The sequence below is a fragment of the Musca domestica genome, unplaced genomic scaffold (genome assembly GCF_030504385.1).
Source record: "Musca domestica strain aabys unplaced genomic scaffold, Musca_domestica.polishedcontigs.V.1.1 20, whole genome shotgun sequence".
Lineage (NCBI taxonomy): Eukaryota > Metazoa > Arthropoda > Insecta > Diptera > Muscidae > Musca > Musca domestica.
In genome coordinates, this window is record NW_026712250.1 from 4,259,803 (window position 1) to 4,270,955 (window position 11,153).

The following is an 11,153-nucleotide window of genomic DNA, read 5'->3' on the forward strand; positions in this document are numbered from 1 at the left end:
TAATTGAAAATTAAATATTTTTTTCAAGAGAAAAAATTGAATACATTTCCATTGAAATTGCCAAGCAGCTGGCGGCCAGGAGGGTTTATGGGTCATAAATTTAAAAATCATTTTAAAAAGTAAAAATAAAAAAAAAATTAAATCCTGATGAAAAAAAAAATTTGGAAAATCCAAAATTAAATCTATGAAAATTTAGGAGGATTTTTGGATCATAAAACACATTCAAAACTTGTACATGTGATTATGACGAGAGTTTTTAATAAAAAAATTGAAACTTCTTCTTTTGATTTAAACAGCTTTTGTAAAATAACAAGATTTCTTAAAAGGTTATACCATCAACAAAATCAAACCCTTAAATTGTCTCTCTTAAAAGAAGTTATTAATTTTTATGGAGTTTGTGTCTTAAGTCTTTCAAGGGGGTCAAAAATTCATTTTCTCTTATGAGTTCGTGTCTTAAGTCTTTCAAGAGACAATATTTCCCCCCTCAGAGCCAGGCAAGTGTAGGCACTCGTCCCGCACTGAGAGTAATTTTCTCAACACTCACAATCCAATATATTTTAAAGGGTTTATTGATCATAAAAAATATATTAAAATTTGGATTTTCCTATATTCTATCATCAGGATTTATATGTTATTTGATACAAATCCTGATGATAAAATATGGGGAAACCCTAAATTTAATCTGTGAAAATTTAGGAGTATTATGGATTATTATGGATAATTATGGACAATTATGGACTTGTATATCAAACCATTAAGCCAAAAACTTTCAATTTAATTCAAAATTTCAAAAATTAAATCTACTCTTAGCATTTTTTGTAAAATACAAAATTATATAAATAAAAAATAGACCCTCTTTAAAATCAAACCTTTAAAAATAAGTAATTAAAAAAATGAAAATTCCTCTTTTGATTTAAACAGTTTTAGTGAAATATTAAAATTGAATAAAAAAGTAAACCCTCGTCAAAAAAAAAAAAAAAAACCTCTAAATTATCTCTTTTAAAAAAAGTCATTCATATTTATAGAGTTTGTGTCTTAAGTCTTTCAAAGGAGTCAAAATCCGTTTTCTCCCATGAGTTCGTGTCTTAAGTCTTTCATCAGAAAGTTTCCTTCCTTTGGACGTTTGTGCCTTAAGTCTTTCAATTGAGGCAAATATGTGTTCTCTTTTCAGTGTTCGTGTCTTAAGTCTTTCATCAGAGAGTATATTTCGTTCCTTTAGACGTTTGTGCCTTAAGACTTGTTAAAAGAGACAAGTACTTGGTCTCTTCTCAGAGTTTGTGTGCGTAATTCCTTCAAAAGAGACAAATAAAAAGTTCGGTTTTTAAGTCCTTTAAAAATGCGAAACCTTTAGGAATTTGTGTCTTGAGTCTTTTAAGAAACGTTTGTGTCTTAAGTCTTTCAAAAGCAACCCAAATAGTTTTCCTTTAAAAGTTCGTGTCTTAAATCTTTTAACAGAGAGTATTTCCCTTTTCTTTGGACGTTTGTGTCTTAAGTCTTTTTAAAAGAGGCAATTTTTATCTCTTCATACTGAGTTTAAGTCTATTTAAAATAGACCAACTTTGTTCTATTTCTTTCATTTCTGAATTCGTGTCTTAGGTCTTTCAAAGAGTCAAAATTCGCGCTTCCTAAACAGTTCGTGACCTAAGTCTCTCAATAACGAGATTTTTTTCGTTCTTTGGACGTTTGTGTATTCAATCTTTTTTAGAGACATTTTTACCCTTCAATTCGAGTTCGTGGCTTTATAAAATAAACGAACTTCGCTCTTCATTCAGGGATGATGTTGTAAGTTCTTCTCTGAGTTAAATTCGAAGTTTGTGTCTTAAGTCTTTTGTGAAAGGGAGAGAGAGAGAGAAAATTAACAACAAAATTTGTATAGGATTTTTACTATCTTTACATTGGAATATATTCCAAATGGTCAGGTAGGAATTGATGTTCAAAGACCATTTATCGTTGAGAGCTTGAGGGTGTATAGAGAGAGAGAGAGAGAGAGAGAGAAATTTAACAGTAATATATTCATAGCTCTTTTGGTATCTTTACAAGGAAAATATTTCAAATGGTCATGTAGGAATTGATGACCTCGGGGCAAAGAGTATTTATCTTTTAGCCGAAGATTCCGAGAGCTTGATGGTGCAGAACAGGGGTGCTCAAAACCGTGTTCTAGAACATGAAGAGAAAAAAGAGATAATTTAAGAGAAAATTAAAATTCTGTTTTTCTTTATATTTTACGGTTCTATTAAATTGTTTTTAAACACGAATGTTTGCCAAAATAGTTTATAAAGCAAATGGATAAAAAATATTTGTATAAATAATGACTTAATACTGTTTTGTTCTTGATTTAAATAAGCAAAGAGAAATTTGACTGAAAACAGATATTTCTTCTTGAGCACCCCTGGTGCAGAAAGACTAACTGTTCAGAGAGCATGGGTCCTCAGCGAGTCCAAATTGACAAACTGGAGACTTAAACAGTCCTAATAAGACAACTGAAGTCTCAAATATTCTCTATAAATTAACTGGAGGCCTAGTGAGACTCTCTAAGTGAGCTAAATTCTCAATTATCCTCTAAAAATAATGTAATGGCTCCTCAAGTCTCTATAGGTACAGTTGAAGTTTAACGAATATCCGTATAATATTTAGAGTTTCTGCGAGTATCAAAGGGCAATATATCAGAGAGACTGTACTCGGAAGCCGGGGAGGTCCACAAGTGTCTAGAAGAGTTGTTAAGGCTCACAGAAATACTTCCCCAAATTCGAGTAAAGAGCGAATCTCGCTTAGTTCGAGTTGTAGTACTCCTTTGAGTAAGAAAAAAATTAAAGTATACACAACGCATAGGAGGAGGTTTTTTAACAGGTATCTAGAAGAAGTTCCGGTTCATACCATAGCCTCGAAATTTTCGCTCAAATTCGGGTAAATAGTAAATCTCGCTCGAAATCGAGCGGAGGTACTTCTGTGAGTAAAAAAAAATTAAATCAAGAAATTTTTCCATGTCATTCGAAAAAGTATATACATATATTCATGATCAGCATAAAATTCTATGTCGACTTAGCAATGTCCGTCCGTCCGTCCGTCTATCCGTCTGTGGAAATCACTCTAGCTTCCGAACGAAATGAAGTAGGTTAATAACATTTTACTCAAATGTGTATTATGTCTACAGGATTTTCGGGTATTGAAAATGGGCCATGTACGTCCACGTCTTCGTATAGCCCCCATATAACGGAACCCCCCGATATTCGGTATTTAGATGATTTTAGAGACATTATTTACTGGAACTATTTCAAGTTTAGTATTTGAAGTTCGTAATGGATACTACAGCCTAATACGGAAAATTTTCTGTGCAGGTCCACGTCTTCGTATAGCCCCAAAAAACCGTAACCCCCATATTCGGTATTTAGATGGTTTTAGCGAATTTATTTACCGGAATTGTTTCAAAATTGGTACTTAACGTTCGTAATGGATACTACATCCTAAGACAGAAAATGGGCCATGTAGGTCCACGTTTTCTTATAGCCCCCATGTAACGGTACCCTCCGATATTCGGTATTTTGATGATTTTAGCGACATTATTTGCCGGAACTATTTCAAATTTAGTATTTGAAGTTCGTAATGGATACTACAGCATATGACAGAAAATTGTGTGTACAGGTCCACGTCTTTGTATAGCCCTCATATAACGGTACCCCCCCGATATTCGGTATTTAGATAATTTTAGCGACATTATTTACCGGAATTGTTTGAAATTTCGCATTTGAAGTTCGTAATGAATACTACAGCCTATGACAGAAAATTGTCTGTGCAGGTCCACGTCTTCGTATAGCCCCCATATAACGGTACCTCCCGATATTCGGTATTTTGATGATTTTAGCGACATTATTTACCGGAACTATTTCAAATTTAGTATTTGAAGTTCGTAATGGATACTGCAGCCTGTCACAGAAAATTGACTATGCAAGTCCACGTCTTCGTATAGCCCTCATATAACGGTATCTCCCGATATTCAGAATTTTTATGATTATAGAGACATTATTTATCGGAATTGTTTCAAATTTCGCATTTGAAGTTCGTAATGGTTACTACAGCCTATGACAGAAAATTAGCTATGTAGGTCCACGTCTTCGCATAGCCGCCATATAACGGTACCTCCCGATATTCGCTATTTTGATGATTTTAGCGACATTATTTAACGGAATTGTTTCAAATTTAGTATTTGAAGTTCGCAATGGATACTACAGCCTATGACAGAAAATTGTCTGTGCAGGTCCAGGTCTTCGTATAACCCCCATATAACTGTATCTACCTAAATTCGGTATTTGGATGATTTTAGAGACATTATTTACCGGAATTGTTTCAAATTTCGCATTTTAAGTTCGTAATGAATACTACAGCCTATGACAGAAAATTGTCTCTGCAGGTCCACGTCTTAATAACGATAACTGAAGTCTTAGATATTCTATATAAATTAACTGGAGGCCTAGTGAGACTCTCTAAGTGAGCTAAATTATCAATTATCCTTTAAAAGCGATCTAAAGGTTCCTCAAGTCTCTATAGGTACAGTTGAAGTTTAACGAGTATCCGCAAAAGATTTAGAGGAGGTTTTAACATAGGAGGAGGTTTTAACAGGTATCTAGAAGAAGTTCCGGTTCATACCATAGCCTCGAAATTTTCGCTCAAATTCGGGTAAAGAGTAAATCTCAAGGGTGCCTCCGTATGCAAGCTAAGGGCTCAGCGAGTTCATGTTTCTTTCGAATTTCTGGTGTAAAAATTAACGCTCCGTGAATGCTCAGGATTTCTTTGGGTTGATCTGACTGTTAATGCATTTCATAAAACCCCCATAGGCTCTTTTTAGAGCCACTCTGAACCCCCTTTCGTCAATTCTTCCTTTATTTCATTTTTTTTTTAAATTCAAAATCTCTGCCAAAAAATGAGACAAATTGTTGTAATTTATCTAAGCCATTAGAGATGTCCGGCTGTCACAATGAAATTTATAGGCCGGGTTGTTTGGCCACTTATCGAATTCGAATAACAAAAAAGAGGTGTCATTACATGGCCATGGCTAGTCGTTACCATCCGACAAATCGATAACAAATGGAAAGCCAGCCAAAAGACCAAACATTGCTGTATTTGCTGCCAATCCGCCAATTGATGTGAGGTATTTGGCCAAAATGTTTTAGACAATTAACATTTTACGGTCAATAATGTTTTATTGCCGTTCGGAATGGTAGCGATTTGGCTTTGGCATCCGAACTCAAATCACACGGATATAACACTTATCTTTGGTTATGAACCGAAAATTGGCAATGCAGGAGGCCATTACCATGGCCTTTTTGGCCAATCGTTTAGCTATTAACTGGTTTTGCAGACCATTCGAACTGTTTAATATTCCATGCCAGGCATGGGTGTCACCTTACACTTTCACATTAATGACGGACGGAGAGACAGACAGACCGGCCGAACGCCGGACAGAAAACCATGTTGAACAATTGATAAATGACATTTGTTACAATTTTTTATTCCGAATTTTATTTGTCCAGCTGTCCATATTTAAATATTTATAACCTTTCATATCCATTTCCATTGCAGACTCAATCGAAAGCTTCAACCCTGTCATCGGGTGTACGCGCTGCAGCTCAGACACTTAATGTGCCCATTGAACGTTTGGAGTCACGACAATCGAATCATCGCGAGGCAATGCAATCCTCCGCCAATAATGGCCATCAAATGAGCGGCCAAGGATCCGGTGGCAATCGGGAGGCTATGCGTAACACCTCATCGCCCATGATGGCGGGATCTTATGAGGAGACCCATCAACATCATATGCATCACACTGGTGGTGGTGGTGGTGGTCGTGGGGAGCAAAGCTCCAGGGCTGAACAGCATTCGCGCAATGAAATGCATTCGCGGTCCATGATGCATGGCATGCACGATGCCCTGGATCATCATCATTCGCCGGTGGCGGGTGAACGTGGCCACCACTACAATGGTCATAATGAGCTGGACGATGAAAGGCTAATAGAACGTGATCACTATGGCGGCGGCGGAGGAGGTGGCGGTGGAGCAGAACATCATCAGCAATACGCCAAGCAACAAAGTTATTTACACACCGGACGCAAATTATCCCAACAACAGTATCATCAAGGTGGTGGCATGCATCCGAGGGATCCGCAACAGACACCTGGACACCTACAACCCTCCAATTTGGATGCCAACTACATGGCAGAGGATCAACACAATGGTGGTGGTTCCACCTCACCCTCAGTGACCCGCTACTCTTTACTTCAATTTGCCATGCAACATTTTAGAAATGAGTAAGTCACGACTCAAGAGAGTAAAAGAGAGAGAGAGCGAGAGAGAGAATTTTTTTACTCAATTTATATTTTTCTTCCAGTCAAATCCACGATTCCCGTTCCCATGGCCGTGACTCATCGGAACGTTCCTCAAATCGTTCATATGCCGAGCTGGTTAAGTGGCAGGGTGTACCGATAAGGACACCTTTGCTACGTTTACCCAATGACTTGGCCCCGCTAGCTTTAGAATGCTTTGAGTGTATATTATGCTATTGTGGCGATATACCCATGGATCCGGATCTGACCGAAGTTAAATGTGTCTATACGGTGCTAATGGTAAGTAGAACGAGGGGGAGAAGGAGGGGGGGGGGAAGAGAATCTGAGGGAATCCTTAAAAGTCAGCTAAAGGATCTGGGATTCGTTGAAAGCGGCGTGGAGGATCAGCATTTTTTTAGGATAACCAAGGACGTGTTCCATAAAACGGAAGAGTCGGTGTACCCAGGACTCACTGATCCTTCAGCTTTCCCATAATGGGTCCACTGACCCTTAAGTTTGCCTCTGTAGTACACGCTATCCTCCAACTTTCCTCTATAGGGCACGATGGCCCTTAAGATTTTCTCTATAGTACACGCTGACCTTCTACTGTCCTGTCCTTATCCTTAGCTCCTGATCTTCAGCTTATCTGAAAGATACGATGACCTTCAGTTTGTCTCTGTAGGACAAGCACACCCCTAACTTGCCTCTTTTCGACACGCTAACCCTTCAGATTTTCTCTATAGGACATGCTGACCTTCAGTTGTCCTCTCCTGCTCCTTTAGCTCCTCTCTGTAAGGCACGCTGATCTTCAGCTTATCTGTAAGATACGATGACCTTCAGTTTGGCTCTGTAGGACACGCACACCTCTAACTTGCCTCTTTTCGACACACTGACCCTTCAGTCCTTCTCTATAGTACACGCTGAACTTCTACTGTCCTGTCCTTATCCTTAGATCCTGATCTTCAGCTTATCTGAAATATACGCTGACCCTTCAGCTTGCCTCTGTAGGACACGCTGACCTTCATTTGTCCTGTCCTGAACCTTTAGCTCCTCTCTGTAAGGCACGCCGATATTTAGCTTATCTGTAAGATACGATGACCCTTCAGCTTGCCTCTGTAGGAAACACTGACCCTTCAGATTTTCTCTATAGGACATGCTGACCTTCAATTGTCCTGTCCTGATCCTTTAGCTCCTCTCAGTAAGGCGCGCTGATCTTCAGCTTATCTGTAAGATACGATGACCCTTCAGCTTGTCTCTGTAGGACACACTGACCCTTCAGATTTTCTCTATAGGACACGCTGACTTTGAGTTGCCCTTTATAGGTTACGCTGACCCTTCGACTCCCCTCTATAAGGTACGCTGATACTTGGGATTGCCTTTGTAGGACACGCTGACCCTTCAGCTCCCTTCTACAGGCACGCCGACCCTTCAGCTTGTCTCTGTAGGGTACTCTAACCTTTTAGCTTGTCTCTATGGGGCATGCCGACCTTCGGTTGTCCTGTATAGGGTACGCTGACCTTTTAGCTCCCCTCTATAAGGTACGCTGACCTTTTGACTCCCCTGAATAAGGTACGCTGGCCTTCAGCTTGTCTCTATAAAACACGTTGACCTTCACTTGTCCTGTATGGGTTACGGTGATCCTTCAGATATCCTCTATGAGGCTGCTGTTCTGTATGGGGCACCCTGACACAACTGCATTCCCAAATAGGGTACTCTGACCCTTCATCTGCCCTATATAGGTAACGCCGAACCTTTATCTCCCCTATAGAGGGTACACGGACTCTTCAGCTCGCTACAAATACTCTTCGTTCTTATCTCCTAAAAAAGAAAAAAACTAAAAATCTCCCCTCTTTCTCTTTCCAGCATTGTCACAAATATTTGGCCCTACGCGACGAAGTCTATTGCCAGTTAATGAAACAGACGACAGCCAACCGTTCACCCTGTCACGATTCGGCTCAGCGTGGTTGGCGTTTACTCAGTATTTTGGCTGCATACTTTGGCTGTTCGGATGCGCTGCGTCCATATCTGCTCGAACATCTAACATCGGCTGCCTCGGATCGGCGACGTTCATGCCATGGTACGGCAGCGGTGTGTCTAACAAATCTACGTAAAACCGCCCGATGTGGTGGCCGTAAAAATGTACCCAGTGTGGAGGAGGTCACGGCAGTGTCTGCAGGACGTTCGGCACGTAGACAAATCTATCGTTTACCCGGCGGGGCGGAACGTGTGGTCAACACCCGTTGTTCAACGGTGGTGGCTGATGTCATTGCCGAACTATGTGCCCTGCTGGGCATTGAATCTGAAACCGAGCAGCAGGAGTTCTCTCTGTACTGCATTGTACAGGGTGATGCATTCACAATGCCCCTGGCTGCCGATGAATATATTTTGGATGTTACCACAGAGTTACTGAAATCAGGCCAGCCTTTCTATTTGATATTCTGCCGTTCAGTGTGGCATTTCCCCCTAAAGAGAGATCCTGCTCCCACACCGCTCTATGTGGAGGTTCTCTTCAATCAAGTTGCTCCGGATTATTTGGAAGGTTTACTGCTGGAGCTGCCCGGTAATGGTGTACCGCCCCCCGAAGTGGTGAGAGATATGGCACGCATTGCAGCATTACTGCATCGGGCCGCCGATTTGAGTCATGTACCAGCCATGAAGGAAATCAAATTCCTTTTGCCTAAACCCGCTTTAGGTATTAGAGAAATACGACCCGCCCAATGGGTGGGTTTGGTCCAGTCGGCCTGGCCACAAATTGCAAATCTAAGTCCGGGCCAGGTGAAGGCCCAGTTCTTGAATGTTTTGTCGGCATGGCCTTTGTTCGGCAGCAGTTTCTTTGCGGTGAAACGTATCTGGGCCGAAGAGGGTCCCCATGTTGATGACAGTCCCATGTGGAGAGATTTGATATTGGCATTGAATCGTCGTGGCGTACTGTTCCTGGATCCCAATACCCATGAGACCATGCAGCATTGGCCGTTTATGGAGGTTATCTCCACGCGCAAGGTAGGATTGAGAAAAAGAGAAAAAATTCTTTTAGAAAATGTTAAAATGTCTGTTTTATTGTCTTTAGGTACGTTCCGAGGATGGTGCCTTGTTTTTGGACATGAAGGTGGGCAATCTGATGCAGCAGCGTGTCATAAGGGTCCAAACCGAACAGGCCCATGAGATATCGCGTTTGGTACGCCAATACATAACCATGGCTCAAATTAGTCAACGTGACAAGCGAGATGTTGTCAATTAATTTTTTAAATTTTAATTTTAATTATTTTTAATTTGTAATCTTTAGTTTTTTAATTTTAATTAATTTTATCCTTCTTCCTTATCTATTTAAATATAAAAATTTAATTTTCGCTATGCTTTAAATATTTTTGAAAATATTTAGCTCTCAGCTTAAAATTTTGGTTTATCAAAAAAAAAAAAAAAAAAAAATATATATTTTTTTTTAATTAAAATATTTTTTTTTAAATTAAAATATATATTTTTTTTAAAATAAAATATATATATTTTTTTTAAATTAAAATATTTTTTTTTTCAGAAAAATAAAAAAATTTAGTCAGAGAGAAAAAGAAAATATCTTTTAAGGCCATATTTTCTAATTTCCAAAAAAAAAAAACACTTTTTTTTAAAAAATAAAAATTCCTTATTGGATTTAAGTGCAATTTCCTGTTAAAAAAAATAATAAAAATTAATATTTTAATATCTTAAAAATAAATACAAAATAATAAAAATTAATATTTTTTTATTAAAATTCCCCGTTGAGAACAAACTAGAATTTCCTCTCTCTCTCTCTCTCTTTTTATAAATACACACACAGACATATATATACATATTACTTTATATAAAATATAAATATATATATACATAAATTTATTTACTTTGTAAGAAATCATGAATCTATAAATAAATAAAAATACTATCTATGTTTTATTATAATTATAAGCTGTTAAAGGTGTTTTATTTAAAATATTTGTTAATATTTTGAATATTTTTTTTTTTTGAAAAAAAAAAAAAAAATAAAAAGCATTAAGTTTGGCCAGGCCGAATTTTGAATACCCTCCAACATTTGAAACGAATTTGGAAATAAAATCCTTAAAAAATTCTATTTAAATTTAAAAAATACCGAATATAGCCGTTATAATGGTGCCTATACGACGTGGACCCTCATAGGCATTGTTTGTCATAAGTCATTACCATATTCAAATTCGAAACTTGAAATAAACGGTTAATAATATAGCTAAAATCATCAAAATATCGTATCGTAGGGAGCTACCGTTATATTGGAGCTGTGCGAAGACCTGGAGGACCAGCATAGATAATTTTCTCTCATAGGCTGTTCCATTATTCCATTACGAACTTCAAATACTACATCTCAAACAATTTCTGTGGGTAATATAACTAAACTCGTCAAAATACCGAATATAGGGAGGTACTGATATATGGGGCCTATACGAAGACCTAGGACAGCACAGACAATTTTCTGTCACAGACTGTAGTTGCCATCACGAACTCTAGATACTTAATTTGAAACAATTCCGGTGAATAGTGACGCCAAAATCATCGAAATACCGAATATAGGGAAGTACTGGTATATGGGGGCTATACAAAGACCTGGACCTGCATAGACAATTTTCTGTCAGAGGCTGTAGTATCCATTTCGAACTTCAAATACGACATCTCTAACAATTTCGGTGGGTATTGTACCAAAATCGTCAAAATACCGAATATCGGGAGGTACCGTTATATGGAGGCTATACGAAGACCTGGACCTGCACTGACAATTTTCTGTCTGTAGTATCTATTTCGAACTTCAAATAGCAAATTTGAAACAATTCCGGTGAATAG

The 11,153-nt window shown here is 38.2% G+C and overlaps 1 protein-coding gene across 1 annotated transcript in view; it reads left to right on the plus strand.

Moving 5' to 3' along the window:
- LOC101898509 (unconventional myosin-XV) overlaps positions 1 to 9,732 on the plus strand; it is an 85,689-nt gene extending 75,957 nt beyond the window's left edge. Inside the window, exons 4-7 of the mRNA XM_059122359.1 lie at positions 5,575 to 6,299; positions 6,380 to 6,614; positions 8,178 to 9,314; positions 9,382 to 9,732. Coding sequence (XP_058978342.1) covers positions 5,575 to 6,299; positions 6,380 to 6,614; positions 8,178 to 9,314; positions 9,382 to 9,552 — 2,268 coding nt within the window. The 3' untranslated portion in view covers positions 9,553 to 9,732. The remainder of the gene's footprint in view (positions 1 to 5,574; positions 6,300 to 6,379; positions 6,615 to 8,177; positions 9,315 to 9,381) is intronic.
- The last annotated feature ends 1,421 nt before the right edge of the window (positions 9,733 to 11,153 follow it).